The sequence below is a fragment of the Rhizophagus irregularis genome, chromosome 1 (genome assembly GCF_026210795.1).
Source record: "Rhizophagus irregularis chromosome 1, complete sequence".
NCBI lineage: Eukaryota > Fungi > Glomeromycota > Glomeromycetes > Glomerales > Glomeraceae > Rhizophagus > Rhizophagus irregularis.
This window is the reverse complement of record NC_089429.1, coordinates 7829540-7848588: the sequence shown is the minus strand read 5'-3', so window position 1 is coordinate 7848588 and position 19049 is coordinate 7829540. Positions and strand designations below refer to the sequence as shown.

Sequence of the window (19049 nt, the reverse complement as noted above, 5' to 3'; positions counted from 1 at the left end):
TTCTCATGCTAGGGAATCATTTTGTGACAGTAGAAGTTGTGCAAATTACTTGCAAAAAAATAACCATATAATAAAAAATAAAACAACAAAGAAAAAAAAAGCAACAAAAATGGACAAATAAAAAAATCAAAAAGAATAGCCGAGTAAAAAAAAGGTTAAAAAATTATATAACAAAGTTTATATAAATCATGTGATTTTACATTACGTGAGTTTTTTTTAGAAAGAAACAAATATTTGTCATTCTTCTAATTTGTATTTTTATATTATTAATTTTTAATGATATGTTATGTTAATTAAGATATTTAAGATCATAAATTAAGAATATTAAACTATAAAAACTATGAATAATAAATATGTTAACGTATTTTAAAAATTAAAAAGTGATAAAAAAAATTTTTTTTTTTTGATTGGTAAATTTACAGTATGGTTCTCAATATCAAATTTTTCTAGAATTTTTCTAGTATAATTATCCTCCCAATAAATCAAAGGAGCATTCCTACGTGAACGAAAATAATCTGAAAGACGTAGTAAGAATGCGCAGCTAACGGATAGTTTTCGTTCTGTAACAACGTGACTCTGGTTTGAATCCACAAAATCATATAATTATTAACAAAGGCTAAAAATTTATTATATAGAACCTTTTTATATATGAAATATTCTGCGCAAACTTCAAAATCTTTATTAGAATAACTAATTAGCACATATAGCGTTCGTTTAATCATAAAAACGCAATCCAGATCATTGTTTGACTATCGAGAATAAAAATATACGTACCGATAATTGTATGTATTTCACTTGATCTCATTTATATATAATTTCGCGATGTAACAATTGTAACATGCGATACTTTTCTCTCTTTATAATAGTGTACCGACCGATATCTCGCATGTTGGATTTCGGATCTCTTATCAAATCATGTGTAAATTTTACATTTTATTAAGGAATTTTCTTCGATATTTGTGGACTTACTGTGTAAAGTATCCTTTATCCAATTTTGATCTTTAGCAATTCCTATTTTTGTATCATTGGGTTCGCGAAGTACTTGAGATCAATATGAGAAATAAAGGTTTTATGACATCTATTAGAAGATTTCTTTTTAAGATATTTATTAGCCAAAATTATCATAAATTGCAAATAAAATTCCATCTATCAACGCTAGAGACGCGAAACTAATATTTCTTTTGTTTTGTCTATTTAATATAACTATACAAAATCTCTGATTTGCACGTCAATACGGTATAAAGGCGAAAATCAGTTGATTGTCAGGTGACACGACTGACACGTGATTGCAACAGTAATACGTAATTTTTTAATAGTAAAAGAAATTTTTTAAAATTTCAAGATATAAAATATTAAAAAAAAAAATTATTTGAGAAAAAAGTATCGCCCCATTTTTTGTGAGAAATTATTCAGCATTGACCATTATCTTTGATAAGATACTTTATTTTGGTTAGGTTGATTTATTTTATTTTATTTTTTTTTTTTAAAAAATAAATCTAAATATAAGATGACAGATGACCAATTCAAACGCCAATATGCATTTGATTGTTTCAAAAATATAACATGATTTTTTATATTTTTAAAGAATAAATTATTAATCGGAATCTTTTAGAATCATAGAATCACATTAACAATAAAGTTCTCATGACATATTTTGTGCATGCTTATAAATTCATTATATAAACTATTACAAATCATTTAAAATATTTCTTATCATGTTTCACATATTATTTATATATTTAAATTAATTGTTACATAATTTGATTTAAAAAATTTAAAAATAAATATTATAATAACGACATAAAAAAGGTTTTATTGATCTTATTCATTATTCCTTTTACAGAATTTCATTACCATAATAAGTTTAATTCAATATGCTTTATTGGTTTTTTGCATTTTTTATTTAACTCTATTTAGAAGTTTTTAACATACACGTTCAAAAGCGAAAAAGGAAACACGACATTACGTGTTTTGGCCAAAATTACGAACTAAAAATTATGAAATTATGTCACGGGTTTTGCCGGCGCTATAAGATCACCTACGGGCACGTGATCGGGTTTCTAAAATTTTTAAAATTTGATAATTCGATGTACCGCTGACAGATCTACCTGACGCCCGTCAAATATGTAACACATATCAGATATTATAAATCATATTTAAATTTAAAGTTATGATAGAATATAAAACACAGATCAATTAATAATGCGTGGCAAAGCTGCTAATAAAATTTTTTATAGTATAAACTTCCACTAAATTTTTTTTTCTTTTTTTTTGGCGAACCGTCTTAAAGAAAATTTTATTTATTTCTTATTTGTCCACATATATTTAAAATAAAACATATATTGAGATTAAAAATATAAAGTATTTCTTCATGATTTACCAAAGATACATATTTTATCCACAGATTGGATTGAAGCATTCTAAAAATAGACTAGAGTTATTTATCGAAATTTAAATTAAAATAGACGGTAATTCTTTTATGATCCACATTGTTCTTTTTTTCTCCAGGGATTGGATTGGGCTAAGTATTCTAAAATAGAATAGGTCGGGTAGTAATATTATTTGATGAACCATTGGATTAAATGAAGCATCCTAAAATAAACTAGATTTATTTATCGAAATTTTAAAGTGAACAGTAAAGGTATACATTGTTTTTATTTTTTTTTCAGATTCGACAATGGAATTGGATTGGATTTAAGCATCCTAAAAATGGACTAGGTTAGATAATATTATTTGATGGATTGATGAATGAAATCATCAGGGATTTTAATTTTAATTATTATCGATCATTGATATAATGATTTTAATAATATAAGGGGCAATGCAATATGTGCGATAATACGATCATATCATCATATGTAATGATTGAAGTAGTACTATGCGGATAATAATATAAAAAAGATACACATTGACTACTGTAGATTTATTTATCGATATTTAAAATAGACGGTATGATCCATCATTGTACTTATTTTCTCCAGATTCGAAAATGGGATTGGATTGGGGCTAAGCAAAATAGACTAGATCAGATAGTAATATTATTTGATGATCTACCAAAGATACATGTTGACCACATATTGACCATTGGATTGAATGAAGCGTCTTAAAATAGACTAAAGTAGACAGTAAAGGTATACATTGTTTTTATTTTTTCAGATTCGACAATGATGGATTGGATTTAAGTATCCTAAAAATGGATTAGGTCGGTCATTGATATTATGATTTCAATAATATAAGGGGCAATGCAATATGTGCGATTATACGATCATATGCAATGATTGAAGTAGTACTATGCGGATAATAATGTAAAAAAGGCAACGACACAAAGAGATATTAAAGCTAAAGCGATAACAAACATTGTCGTGTAATATTGATCTCAATTATTATTTTTTTATATTATCTTGTATTTGGATTGATCCTTATTATTGTTTTTTATTTTGAATCCTTCCTTATATAAACCGCATTTTTTTGACAAGGAAAATTTCAAATTTTTTTATCATTTTTGAAAATAATTTATTAATAATCATAATAATCAACAAGAAATGAAAATGTGCAAATTCGGTCTTGAAGTAAATATTATTATTGTTTTTTTTCAAAAAAAATATCAAATATTTTTAACGAGACATGTTTCTCTTGTAGGAAAACAATCGTATCAGACATTCCGTAAGAATGTATGGACATTTGGATGATTGTTTTATAAGGATTAGCAAGATATTGCCGCAATACACACCAAAACAAATTGAAAACCAGTAAGTAACAAAATATTTGTGCATATTCTTTTTCTTTCTTTTAGGGCAAAACTTTAATATTTTTTTGACAATTTTAAACCTTAGTTATAAAAAATACCTTGACGAAGAAGGTAAGTAAAACAGACCTCTTTAATATTTTCTTTTAAAAAAATTAATTCTAACCCATCTTTTATTTTACGTTTTTGATTAGCTCCGCCGATAAATTATGAACGTATTTTGGAAACATATGAAAAGCTTCAAGCGATAAATATTAAGAATGAACGATTGAGAAAATTAGTATTTATATGTCAAGAATTTTATTTTTCATTGAAAAAATCTGTGGAACAGAAAATTCATATTTATATTTAATTATTTTCTTGATGAGATTAATTAATAATTCATTGTTTGTTATCTGACTTATATATTTATCTTTAAAATTTCAAAAAATAATTTTATTAAAGTTTACTTACTTAAAACTAAAATGTAGATACATATAATAAAACTTAATATTTTTAAAAAAAATTATATATATACATAAATATTTTAAAATGTTATAAAATTTTTCAATTCACGAATACTAATTTTATGTATATTTGCCAGATTTTTTTTAAAAAAATCCCTTAATTTCGGAATCCGACGCATTTTTTCCTGCATCATCGAAGAATTACTTGAACAAAACCTTGAAAAAAAAAAAAATTATAATGAATTCGTTCTTGTATCTTTTAAGATCAAATTTAAAATTAATATACATTGATAATATATTATTATATTTGCAATTATTTAAAAACAAATGGATAGACACCTACAACTCATTTTGTTGTTTCTCCATAAATTCATTTATTTATTCAAATATTTGGCTAATATGATAGCAGTAGTACAGTAGTGTAGTCTCCGAAAGATGGTTTATTGATTTTGTATCTTTTTCTTTTATAAACTCGTCGACGTTTTAGAAAGTAAATACGATGTTGTCGGCAATGATCGTTTTGCTTGACATTGTGAAGTTGAAATTTAAGGGTTTTTAAATGAGAAATGAGAGAAATATAAGGCCGAGTAAATGAAATATCTAGATTCTCGTAACTGGCCCGCGTCAATTTTTGCGTCCGCATCATCTAAAAAATTTATTTGTCCGGCCTAAATAAGTATTTTATTTATTAATAGAACATGAAGGCCTAAGTACGCCAAAAAATGTGGTATTAAATAACAAATTTTGTGAACTAACACAATTTTTTTTTTTTGGTTTTGTTTATTAATTCCTAATCATTTCTCTGAATTAACCCTAAATGGAATTATTTTTCTTAAAATATTTTTCTGTTACAAATAGTAATTATAAATATAATATTGAGAAAATGAATAATAACATAATAAATATATAATAAATATATTCATTATTTTTTTTTTAAGGAAAACAAGCTAAGAAAATAATGATAATAATAAATGATAATAAACTAATAATTGGTGCATCAAAGGTGCATCAAATGAATTTTATTCGTCAAAAAAATCATATATGCATTTATCGAAACACAAAATTTTGTGATCTCTGGCGGTCCTATTATATTAGGTTTAGATAGAATATACCAAATTAGGCTTATCGAAAAATATACGTAGCACAGTATTATACTACATGCACATCTATCAGCTGGTTTAAAATTTTAAAATTCCACATAATACGACACATAATACGACGGTAAAAAAAAAGAAAATTTTCATAGCATATACTATACAAATACTATACAAAAATTTTATAAAAAATATTTTTCAAGAATTAATTTTTTTTTTTTTTGATATTTTCTTTATTTTTTTCTAATTTTATTTTTTTTAAAAGAAATAAAATACTTTTTACTTTGATAATTATTTTATTTAAACTAAAAAAAAAAGAAATATTTATTTTTTTTTTTTAAACAAAAGATGCCAGATGACCATTTCTGAAACGCCAATGTGCATTAGGTTCTTCTTAAATGTAATCATTTATAGTTGTTCATTTTAAAACCTTGATGGAATCAAATAAATCCGATTTTTTAAAGTTCTCATGACACTTTTCTATTCGTTAGAAATCATGCGAAAAACATTCTCATGCATGTAAATAATCCTTAAATCGCTATTCATTTTTTTTCATTTTTGTTCCTTTTGACGGAAGAATTGCATAAAATACTCCTTTATCAATGATGATCTGCGATTCTGCGATTGCTATTATGTCCCTCTTTTGGCAGTCATATTTTCTTTTTTTGGTTTTATTGATTTTTATTTCAATGATTTGCCCCTTATGTTTAGGAGAAAAAAAATAATGATGAGTTAAATAATATTATTAAGACAAAATCATATTATCAAGACGCGACGGTGATGTGACCATTTATCACAGTATATAGTATATTCAAGAATTAACATTTAGGGAAATTTATTTTATTGAAATATATTCAAATATATATATATATATACTGTAATATATATTATTTTTTTAGAGCGGAAATAATTTATGTTTCTCATAACAATATTTTCAAATAAAAGATCTAATCCGCTTATACCTGAATTAAATTAATTTACAATAATTACAATAATATGCTATTTTATTTGAGTAGTAAAGTATGAAATTTGTGACACATTCTTTATCCAATCATCTTTATCCAATCATTAAAATATCACATTACTGATCAGTTTTTTATATATTCCACTTGATTGTATGTAGATCCGTGTGATGTAATTGCTTCAAATAATGAACATCTATTTTAAATTTTTAAATTTTTGTGTGATTCCCGATCAATTTTTTGGGCAAAAATTTACAATATTATTTATATTGAATGTGATGTTAATATATGCTTCAAAATAATGAAAATCTATTTTAAATTTTTAAATTTTTACGTGTGATTCCCGATCAATTTTTTGGGCAAAATTTACAATATTATTTATTAAATTGAATGTGATGTTAATATATAATCCATATTATATACGAGAAATGAAATTTAAATAAAGAACTCGGGAGTCTTCAATTGCATAACTTTGAAATGATTAACCATTTTCTTAAATGTATTTTCGAGATGCAATCACAGGACAAAATTAATCATTTATTATTTAGAACGAATAAAAAATATTAAAGAGAAAAAATTTATTTTTTGTTTGTTTTTAATTGTTATAGATTAAATTATACATGATAAGTGGTGAACAATTAAAGAAAGTGGATTATGAAAGAAATGGACCTTAATAAATGAAATTAATTTAAAAGGGAAAAACAAAAGAGAGGGGAAAAGGGGAAGACGAAAAAAAAATGAAAATAGGGGAAAAGGTGAAGGATGAAAAAGGGAAAGTGGGATCTCAATTACTAATTGTTTACTTCTTAATTTTGTAAAGCATTTTAGATGATTTTAGCGAGTCAGAATCTGGATTTGTTTTGTCCGGTCGTTCCACAAAAGTGTTAGATTTTGTGCCATGAAGCCGCAAAGGCTATGTGCAAAACATCACACCTATACCACCAACTCCACCAACCCGAAAATCTCAGAATATTTTCTGATGAATCACAATAAGTAATAGTTTTATTAAATACTTAAATGTATTTAATTGTTAATTAAATAATTTAAATAATGAAATAATTACCAAATAAATAAAAAGTCCTTAGCTGCATTATTTAATATGATTTTAAGTCGAAAAATAAATGCTGCAACAACATAACAATCTATTTTTTAAATCTTGGCGGTGATAGTTAAAGAAAACTAGAGATTAAGCCAAATGTTAAGAAACAAAGACCGGTCACGGCACTTCTTATTGTCTTCCTAGTATGTTTAGGATCCTAAACATATGCTAATGAACCAATTTATTTATAAAAATGTAACATTAAGTTATTTTTGTATTGAAATGAAATTGGTGAAATTAACAGATGATGTCAGATCAAATTCTATGATAACCATTCAAGTTGGTGACACAAAAGGCAAATCCAAATTGATAAGAATAAGAGTACACGCGCTAATCTGATAACGTGATTTTTTCTTCGCGCCTTTTTGTTTTCCACCTTTAAAATAGGATATATCCATATTTTTAGAATTTATAAGTGTTGTTTCTCCGCAATATTTGTTTTCCACCTTTAAAATAGGGTATATTCGTATTTTTATAATTTATATATTATGTAAAGTCTAATAAAAAAGGGGGTTTTTATATGTAATTATTTTTAGTGCCGTAATTTTTTAGTTGGTGCTTTTTGTTCAAGCTAGTCAGTTGCTTTAGCAGATGCGGAAACATTATTATGATACTTTTCATGTATGAAAAGACGGCTTTAGGTGGCAGATTATTCAAGAAAATGATGTAAGTTATAAATAAATCAATCTTTTCATAATTATGAATCAACAAATTCATAATTCTACTAATAATTCCAATTTAGACAACGAACTTGGTCTTCAAAACTAAGAAAACTCTACTTCAAAATCACATGTTAATCAACACGGCCAATATTAACAACCAAGAAATAGCGTAAGCTCTCTGATACAAATTTGATGTAAATAAGAATGATGATTTTATCCGATTGAAATTGATGATGAAACATCATCTTGAAGAAACCCGGGTGTTTACCAAGCAATAACCAGAAAACGTTCAAAAAAAGAGATTAATGATGAGACGATTTTAAATCGGAGTCGCTTTCGTCTTTCAAGAAAAAGAAACGTACGACGAAAAAGTAATGGGAAGGAATATAATAAATATCAAGATAACTCTGTGGTGATCATGTGAAAGTTGAAGAAATGGTTTACCTAATTTCAAAGTAGGGCTATTTAAATAAGCTAGTCCAATTACTCTAGAATCAAAAAAATATCTTCTGTTCATCTTATTACAAATACTGAAGGACACAAGTGATGAGCTTTAATGCTAGGGCTTTAGGAGCTATCGGGTTAAAGGCGAAGATAGTGAAATTCGAGCAAAAAACAAATAATTGAAGTCGGTTATCAAAGTAGCAACAAAAATAACAATTACTGGTTTTTTCCAACGATAAAGCTTCAAGTAAAGAACATGCAAATGAGGTACAAGAAAGAAATACTTATCTTGATGGCGTATGATAAGGGCGGTATTCGGACTGGCAGTTGTATCGTACTTGAGTTAGATAGGTCGAGATTGAACGGGATGAATAAGTAGAGATGTTTAAATGCTCATCTGATTATTATTCATAATTTATCGGTACATATTGATATTAATTCGTGCTTCGTTTTTTGGCATATCTTGTACTTCCTCGCGAATCTTAAAGATCTCTTAGTAAGTCATATACTCGTCTTTTCTTAAATAAATATATCATCTTAATTTATTAATAAATGTCTTGTATATTTATATAAACATTTTTCAGCATACATTTCCCGTCCTAAAAAAACAATTGGTGATATTTATTCTTCAAGTACATCTGTACATCTAATGGAGCTGCACCAGTTGCTACCATTGTAGAATGCAGATCTAATATTCCTTCATATGTTTTATGTTTTTTAACGTTACCTCGAAAATTATTACAATTTTCATTATTTAAATTAAATTGTATAATATATTTTATTTAATCCATTTTTCCTAATTTTATCGTATAAATAAAAATTTATTATGAAATTTTAGTTATAGTTTAACATATAAGTTTCACGCGATGCAGATGCATTCATTATTTACAAGTCAGTAAAAAATTTATTATCACGATGTAGTGGTTCACGGTCTTTTCACACAATAAAATAATATAATTGATATTTTGACGATTTGATCTAATCGTAAAATAATTTGATTGATACTGTAAGTCTACTACAAAGTGATCAAATTTGTAAATTTCATGCTTCATCAATTCCATCTAGTCCGACGCTCATTATACCAATCTCGTAATTCTAAAACATTTTCGTACCGATAGAACTATAATGGTTAAATTCTACCCACTAATTAATAATAAGCTATACCTAATCCTCAAAGTCACAAGCGACTAGTTCCCTTTGAAATAAATACTGTAAATTTTGCTTATCAAAAATTCAAAATGTGAAAACCATAATATATTTTCAACTTTATCGATGCATAATCGTACAAAGGATACTCCTATAAAATAAAAAATATACGATTATTTTTAAAATAATTAAAGAATACATGTTCGTATATATTACCTTACGAGAGGATCATTCTTTTGTATTTAGCAAATACTTGGAAACGGAAAGGAACATCATTTTTCTATAGATTCACATGCCAGTATAAAACTTTTGATGCTACAATTGTAAAATATTTTACATCGACCACCAAACAGTGTTGACTTTGGTTCGTAGTATATGCAATCTCTCTGCCTTCCTATAACAGGGATCTAATGCATTCCCATTTTTGTAAAGCTAAAAATAATTATAAAATTTAATTAAATAAAAATAGATAATAATATTATTCCTACTTATTTCACGCGTCTTACGCTAGTCTTCAAATTTCTAATTCAGATCTTGATCAATCAGTCCATTACCGATACATCATATAGGACCACTTCATCATCATATTTTCACCATTTGACCAACATAAATTGGTGATTACCCAACTCTTCGATACTAACCCTATGAAGAAAACCCTCGTCTTTATTTCCTCCAGACATAAATTTAAATTCATGAAATACTATCATAAGAAATGCTAATCATGAAAAAACACTACCACCCCTATCTTAATAAAAACGTTAAAATAAAATCTTTCTCCGTCTCTATTTCCTCTCATTAAAATTGACTGAGAGGAAAATTTAATATCTATTATAAAAAAACCAATTCCACCGACATAAATTTTAAAAGAAAATCCTTCTCCATCTCTATTTCCTCTCATTAAAATTATGAGAGGAAATTTAATATCTTTTATAATAAAAAACCAATTCCACCGAGATAAATTTAATAAATATTAAAAGAAACCCATCCTTTTCCGTCTCTAACCTTTTAAATAATCATGAAGAAAAATATTCGACTTCATTTAATAAACCTCTTTATTTCCTCTTTCACAATTTTAATTCTTTTAATGTCCCAAATATCAAATATGGAAGATAATTCTCGTTAGCCCCTCGATTAATAACGACTAATAAATCCAAAGATTTGTTTAATTGTAGGGAGAGTTACTAACTTTTTGACTATTATATAATGTATTGAATTAGGAATTGGTCAATGTGATAATATATTGATATCAATTCGTATATGTTATTTGTTTATTTCTTCATTTATTTTCTATCATCATCGATATTCATCACATCAACATTCTTATCGATGAACAATCGAAGCATTAAGCTTCGAATACACAATCTGCTTCTCAATACTTTCTCTTTTATATATCAAAAAATAAAAAAATATCGAATTAGATAATATCAACTTTTAATAAAAATACGAAAATTGGTACAAGTAAATTGTAAATAGGAGATGACTATTATTAAACTAAAGGAACTTCCGAAACATATCTTCTTTGTAAATTTCTGGCTATTGCTAGAGCAACTGGGCTTGAACCTATGTACCCAGGTTCAAAACTTAAGGAGACTGGCTGGTTTATATCCAGATTGTAAATTACTAAATAAGGGTGTTCAACATAACGTTATCTAAATATGTATAAGGATAATTAGTAATTTATGATGTCATAAGTTTTAAACAAAATGTGTCGATCCTATTCTATAGTATGCACTAACACGTGATTGTTTTACCTTGAAGTCAATGGCGCATGTGGCGCTGCGCCTGCGCCATTAACCTTCAGACGTGCATGACGTATAGCTCGTTCACCAAACAGCACAGCAAAAAACATTAGATGCTTGGATATCATCTATTCAAAGCCGCGATTTAATCCTGTAGCCTAAGCATCAATAATCCTTTTATGTGAGAGAATTCATTTACGTATCTACATAATCCAACTTAGGTTTATAATACATTTTAAACTCTATTATAACTTTTCATGAGGTTTCCCAACATTTTAAAGCCTGCTAAGCCGTTGTGTAACTAATAGCGTAATACTATGTGACGTGTCAAAGATGGTTTCTCGTTCACAAACAGGTCTTCACAAGGGAATCACTCTTTCTAGCACTGTTCGTAATCCTATTAATCAATGTTGGCATTTCCAAAATGAATTCATTCAACCCTGCAATAACCTTAGTCTGGCTCTAACAGCATCAGGACCTGGACCAGGTCCATGTATAGTCAAACTTGAGTGCATAGGTAGTAGTAACCGTCAGAAGTGGGTAGTTAGTAAAGTGAAGTAACAAACATATGTATGTTATAGTCGGAGAGTAAATGTATGTTGATAGTATAGTATAGCGTGGATGTTGTGTGGTTTTTATGAAAAGCTATCAATTAGCAAATAAGTCTTTGATATAGTATACGCAACAATTGGAAAACTTTTATAGAACTATCAATTTCCTATTTTGTTTTATTTAATGTCATTCAATTGTCTACACAATATATTTCTTTTCGTGCGAAAATAAATTGTTTAATTTTTTTTTCTTTTCATGCTAATTGTTAGTCCTTGCATATCTATCGCCAAAAGTTAATCCTTCAATGCTATCGGGTATATATCGGGTACCCAATATGTGTATTATTTATGCGTAAATTCGGTGATACATATTACAGATATCGTGCACGTATTGCACAGTTTTTGATAAATGTTTCTGCTTTTTTTTACGGGTCTCAAACCGAAAAAATGTGATAAATTGTAAAATTTTACACAATCTTTCCATAGTAAATGACTAATTATGACCATTTTTATTTATCGACCTCTCATGTATAAAGGATCAATGTCGAGCTCTCATATAATACCGAGCGGTATTTAATTTTCACGTGCTCTTTAAAATTTGTGATCTTTAAAAAATTGTTAGCGAACTCACTCTAATGTACAAAGGATCGGTGTCGAGCTGTAGGATAGATCACAAACTCATACAGTATATATATAATCACCATCACTCCTTCCTAGATTCGAATGCAGGCTTTGCAAATGTAATGTGAATGCAAGCCTGATTTAAAACAATAATTGCACCGTTCATCAGTTAAGAATGTATAATCAGTTTTTTACCACAAATTTCGTATATAATATATTAGACATTTAGATTTTCTTTGCAAATTGTAGAAAGTATTGTATATATATAATCGATAAAACATAATACGCATTATTTACTTGCATTACTAATTAGGTCGTTTAATTAATTTATTATCAAATAACTAAAATATTCAATCTGTCAATAATGGATATTTTAATATCATATTTATGTTCGTTTATTACATTTTATATATATAAATATTTTTAAAGAATAAATAATTGAAAAAAAAAATTAAAAGGCAAAGGCGGTTTGTGTTACATCAATCTCTCTTTTGATTTCATGCTAATTAAATTAATTCTTAACTTTAAAAAATTCTTGTAAAAGTTCCTTTTTAGTTGAATTTCTTTTGGCGAATAATCATGGTGTGTGAAGAACCCAAATTTAATTTTAAAAATAATATATAATTGAGAATCAATTTTTATAATATGATCGAATGTATTATAGAACAGAATGAAAATTTTATTGTGTAAGGTAACAGAAACAATGACAGCGTTTATTTCTTTCGAGTACAATTGCGCAATATTATATATAATTTATTAATGTAGCATATGAAAAATGTTCTCGATCAATTTTAATTCAACAATTACCGCTTTATGATTAAAGCGCAATATTTGAATGAATTGTTCCGTTCCAAATAAATTATTTAAAATTTGAAAAAATTCCTCATGATTTACGATTCTTTTATATAAAATGCTCTGAAATTTCTAGTAAACCTACAAAAAAATTTAAATCAAATTCACTCTATTAATAATTCTCATATCATGGCCTTGATTGGTTCTTATGATATCACATGATGATGAAAATGCCCTGATCTGTGCAACTCAAAATCTTATGATAATTATCAAATCAAAAGGATTTAAATTTTATACGCAGGTGCGTTGCAACGCACCCTTTATAATATCTCACATATAAAAGTCAAAAACACCATTCTAAACCATACTTTGTTCTTTAAGTACAATTGTAAAGCAACCCTATAAAACAATGTTGTCCGATAAATATTCGGAATGGGGTCAATTTTCCCATGCTATTATACAATATTTGTTACAATTTAATACAAGATGTGGAGATTGAGAATTTTTAACCACATAAAAAAATGTATAATATCATGATGAATGTCCAAATGTCCAATAAATGTCAAGTAAATGTTCGGGACGGGGTCGATTTTCCAAACAAAAAACCGAACAGTGTTTGGACAATATTTTATATAGGGCAAGCAAAAATACGCATAGTACGTGTCTTTTAAAAGCTCTATAATATGTTTATTTTATGTAAATCAGGAAATTACTATCGACGATACAAAGTACAAAGTACAGGATCTGAAGTAATATCATCTAGCTAAGCCAGACCCATCAAGTGGTTTCAAGAAAGACCTTTGACCAAAACACGACAGAATCAGCCAAGTTGAAACGAAAAAAAAATAAAAAAAATAAAATAACGCACTGGGGAAAGGAATATGACCGTAAAGGAAAATAAAAAAAGGGGGTAGGAAAAAAAGCTAAAGCTAAAAAAAAAAACCTAAAGAACTACATCTACCTACGAAAACAACTATACACTCCTTAAAAAGTCTCCCCACTACCCTACCGTGGGATCCTACATAACAAAAAAGAAATAGAAGGGTATTAGCAACCGTTTTATGGTATAAGGGACGCCTTCTATTATTTCGAAGGATTTTGCTTGAAATCTAAGAGAGGAGATTCAGGATTAATTTCAACAAAGACCGCGTATCGTCGTTCACTTTTGTGGTTTTCTTGGATTTGTCGCGGGATTTTTTCGAAGAGGTAGAAACCTTAGGATCCGCCTTCTTCCCTTTGAGGGATTTCAAGTTTTTCTTTTTGTCTTTATCAGACTTCTGCGATTTTTTTTATTCTGGAAAGGGGAATGTGATTCAGCTCTATAATATGTACATAAAGTTTATTCGACATTTATTCAAATTTAACGATGTCACGTGATAAGAAATGATCGACATATTTACTATGAGAAAATTACCAAAAGGGGGTGCGTTACTACGCACCCGCGTAAAAATGTATTTTCCTTATCAAAGGATTTAAATTTTATTAAAATAATAATATGAATTATTTATTATATGGGGACGAAGAAGTTGTTTGTGGTGAAGTTTATTAAATAATTTAATTATAATTTTCAGAAAATTGGATTGTCTAGTAATCTACTACCATTTTAACAGTTTAATCGAGAATATACTAGATGAAATCGTTGGCTGACTTAGTAAAATGATTTCAATAAACTAGATGTTTAAAAAAAATGTCTGTATTTAGGAAAAAAAATCGAATTTTATTTTATTTCTAGGTAAATGATGAATTTGTCTCGTGTGAATTATCAGCACGCACTATCGACTACTATCTTACATACTAAAGGAATTAACAAAAGAATTGATTAATCATTTCAATATCATGCAGCCGAAATACTCGCAGTTCCTAATGCAAATTACTACTAATATCAGATATAAACAGACAATATAAATAAAATAATACTATAAATATATAAAATAATATAAATAAAATAATACAAATAAACAATACAAATAAAATAAACAATACAAATAAATAATACAAATGAATAATACAAATAAATAATATAAATAATATGTTGATAAAATTTTTACCCCAAAAAAATCTAATTTGGAAACATTGCCTCAGCAAAGCGTAAGGTAAGTTCCTTTATGGACGAATTATTCTAATTGTCATTAGGTGGGAATACAAAAATATATTTATCAATCGAAATTCACACGGATTTTAAATTCATTTAAAAAATCAGGAAAATCAGGTAAATTTAAAAGTAAAGCAGGCCGGTATTTTTCCCTTTTTTTTTGATTTTGACAATAAAGTTTAAATTACGAGGATCGTTTATATAGAAATAATAAAAATAAAGTTCAAAACAAAAAAAAATTAATCTCATATCATTATTATAAAAAATATCTATTTTTAGTTTTTTTTTAAGAAAGAATCAATTTAAGTATCATGAAAATGATTTTTAATTTCAGCTAATTCAAAAGTAACATTTATTATAGGCAACTTTCATCTTTTATTGTTTAAATGAATTCTTTTTTTAACGACGATCTCTTCATTTAAACTTTTTTTTTTAAAAAAAAATATTAACATAAAATAATCATGTATATAAAATAGTCAATATGAACAAGTTTAGATAAATTATTTCTTTTTTCTAGAATAAAAAAAGAAAAATTTGCTTCGTGACGATCAACGTTAATTTTTTGGTGCGTCATCGCACAGATCTACATACTGTACATATGTCAGCTATGAATGAAAACGCATATAGATTAGACATTGTTGTCATCAACGTCATCATCATCATTCGAGGGTTTGATATGTGACCTCGTCTAATCTCTCCGGATTATTTGTAATAATCTTAAATGTTTTATTTCCTCTTTAGAATTTTCTTGTAACTAGAATTATAATAAACTTCCCTTCAACTCATTATATTTTCACCACCTCCCCTAACTACATAAGATAAAAAAAATATACATAAAAAATAATTCTCGGTACACGCCAAACACCTTTTTCTACGTGTTACATAGTATTCAAAGCCGCAATTTATCCTGTGGCCTAAGCATCAATAATCCTTTTAGATGAGAGAATTCATTTACGTATCAGTATTCTGGTTTCCATTTTTATACATAATCCAACTTAGGTTTAACTTTTCATGAGGTTTCCTTAACATTTTAAAACCTGCTAAGCCATTGTGTAACTAATAACGTAATACTATGTGACGTGTCAAAGATGGTATAGGCGTATAGCTCGTTCACAAACAGCACAGCAAAAATCATCTATTCAAAGCCGCGATTTAATCCTGTAGCCTGAGCATCAATAATCCTTTTAGATGAGAGAATTCATTTACGTATCAGTATTCTGGTTTCCATTTTTATACATAATCCAACTTAGGTTTATAATACATTTAAACTCTATTATAACTTTCATAAGGATTTCCCCAACATTTTAAAGCCTGCTAAGCCGTTGTGTAACTAATAACGTAATGCTATGTGACGTGCCAAAGATGGGTATAGGCGTATAGCTCGTTCACAAACAGCATAGCAAAAATCATCTATTCAAAGCCGCGATTTAATCCTGTAGCCTAAGCATCAATAATCCTTCTTTTAGGTGAGAGAATCATTTACGTATCAGTATTCTGGTTTCCATTTTTATACATAACCCAACTTAGGTTTATAATACATTTAAACTCTATTATAACTTTCATGAGATTTCCAATTTTAAAGCGCTAAGCCGTTGTGTAATACTATGTGACGTGTCAAAGATGGTATAGGCGTATAGCTCGTTCACAAACAGTACAGCAAAAATCATCTATTCAAAGCCGCGATTTAATCCTGTAGCCTAAGCATCAATAATTCTTTTAGAAGAAAGAATTCTTTTTGGATAACTGAATCTAATCATTTAAACTTATGACTTCGCTAAACAAGCCTCTATATTGATCTTTACATGTATAAATATGTCCTAAACTTCGCACTATTTGAAACAGAAATAAAACATTCTTCTCTACAGAAAAAAAAGTAAAAATCTAAGAAAATCAAAATGAGATTTAACTTCCTTTTGCTCCTTTTAACCACCCTTATTGCTGTTGCTTTAAGCCAAAATTGGAAACCCTGTCAAGTGAATATTAAATTAAAAAGCACGAATCTTTTTTGGACATTAGATACCAGACGTTTTGTTATTTTACAACCAAAAAGTTCTAGCTCTCTTAAATTGACAACTGTTCCTTTTCGCGTTCCTCTTGGCAGTGTAAAGGGTAGTTCCATCGATAGATTTCATGGCGAATCCGTTCAATCCCTTGGTCCTAACAAGGGACTCCTTCTTTTACGCACTAATCTTGAACCTACCCAATGTTGGCATTTTCATGGGGATTTTATTCATCCCTGCAATAATCATACCCAGGCTCTAACAGCAGAACGAACCATAGGTACTAGTATAATTACAGTTAAACTAAAGCACAAAACTGGTAGTAACAGTCAGAAGTGGGTAGTTAGTAAAGCGAAGTAACAAACATATGTATGTTATAGTCTGAGAGTAAATGTATGTTGTATAGTATATAGCGTGGATGTTGTGTGGTTTTTATGAAAAGCTATCAATTAGCCGATAAGTCTTTGATATAGTTAGTATACGCAACAATTAGAAAACTTTTACTATAGACCTATCAATTTCCTATTTTGTTTTATTTAATATGTCATTCAATTGTCTACACAATATATTTCTTTTCGTGCGAAAAATAATTGTTTAATTTTTTTTCTTGCCATGCTAATTGTTAGTGTCCTTGCATATCTATCGCCAAAAGTTAATCCTTCAATGCTATCGGGTATATATCTGGTACCCGATATCGTGCACGTATTGCACAGTTTTTGATAAATGTTTCTGCTTTTTTTACGGGTCTCTCAAACCGAAAAAATGTGATAAATTGTAAAATTTTACACAATCTTTCCATAGTAAATGACTAATTATGCCCATTTTTATTTATCGACCTCTCATTCGATGTCGAGCTCTCATATAATACCGAGCAGTATTTAATTCTCACGTGCTCCTTAAAATTTGTGATCTTTAAAAAATTGTTAGCGAACTCACTCTAATGTACAAAGGATCGGCGTCGAGCTGTAGGATAGATCACAAACTCATATATATAATCACCATCACTCCTTCCTAGATTCGAATGCAGGCTTTGCAAATGTAATGTGAATGCAAGCCTGATTTAAAACAATAATTGCACCGTTCATCAGTTGAGAATGTATAATCAGTTTTTTTACCACAAATTTCGTATATAATATATTAGACATTTAGATTTTCTTTGCAAATTGTAGAAAGTATTGTATATATATAATCGATAAAACATAATACGCATTATTTACTTGCATTACTAATTAGGTCGTTTAATTAATTTATTATCAAATAACTAAAATATTCAATCTGTCAATAATGGATATTTTGATATCATATTTATGTTCGTTTATTACATTTTATATATATATATTTTTAAAGAATAAATAATTGAAAAAAAAAATTAAAAAATTCGGTAAGGCAAAGGCGTTTTGTGTTACATTAATATCTCTTTTAAATTAATTCTTAATCTTAAATAGGCAAAATTCTTGTAAAAGTTCCTTTCTAGCTGAATTTCTTTTGAAGAATAATCACGGTATGTGAAGAACCCAAATTTAATTTTAAAAATAATATATTTAAAATAATTAATTGAAAATGATAATTAGCTATCTTTGACAATTTTTATAATATGGTCGAATGTATTATAGAACAGAGTGAAAATTTTATTGTGTAAGGTAACAGAAACAATGA

General features: G+C 27.6%; 3 protein-coding genes across 3 annotated transcripts; all 3 read left to right on the top strand.

Moving 5' to 3' along the window:
• Window positions 1-3548: 3548 nt before the first annotated feature.
• OCT59_001558 (uncharacterized protein) lies at window positions 3549-4097 on the top strand (the record flags this gene model as incomplete). Its single annotated transcript, XM_025326218.1, has 4 exons — window positions 3549-3569; window positions 3640-3749; window positions 3834-3859; window positions 3940-4097. The coding sequence occupies 4 exons, from the start codon at window positions 3549-3551 to the stop codon at window positions 4095-4097; spliced, it is 315 nt and encodes a 104-aa protein (XP_025177235.1).
• A 7573-nt stretch (window positions 4098-11670) lies between these two features.
• On the top strand, window positions 11671-11898 carry OCT59_001557 (uncharacterized protein; the record flags this gene model as incomplete). Its single annotated transcript, XM_066139665.1, has 1 exon — window positions 11671-11898. One exon carries the CDS (start codon window positions 11671-11673, stop codon window positions 11896-11898), a length of 228 nt encoding a protein of 75 aa, XP_065989054.1.
• Window positions 11899-17231: 5333 nt separating this feature from the next.
• OCT59_001556 (uncharacterized protein) lies at window positions 17232-17989 on the top strand. Its single transcript, XM_025317964.2, has one exon. The coding sequence runs from the start codon at window positions 17289-17291 to the stop codon at window positions 17751-17753; it is 465 nt and encodes a 154-aa protein (XP_025177238.1). The 5' UTR covers window positions 17232-17288; the 3' UTR covers window positions 17754-17989.
• The last annotated feature ends 1060 nt before the right edge of the window (window positions 17990-19049 follow it).

What these genes read in the sequence shown, in the direction of transcription:
- OCT59_001556 (XM_025317964.2), top strand. Translation starts at nt 17,289, where the DNA reads ATGAGATTTAACTTCCTTTTGCTCCTTTTAACCACCCTTATTGCTGTT.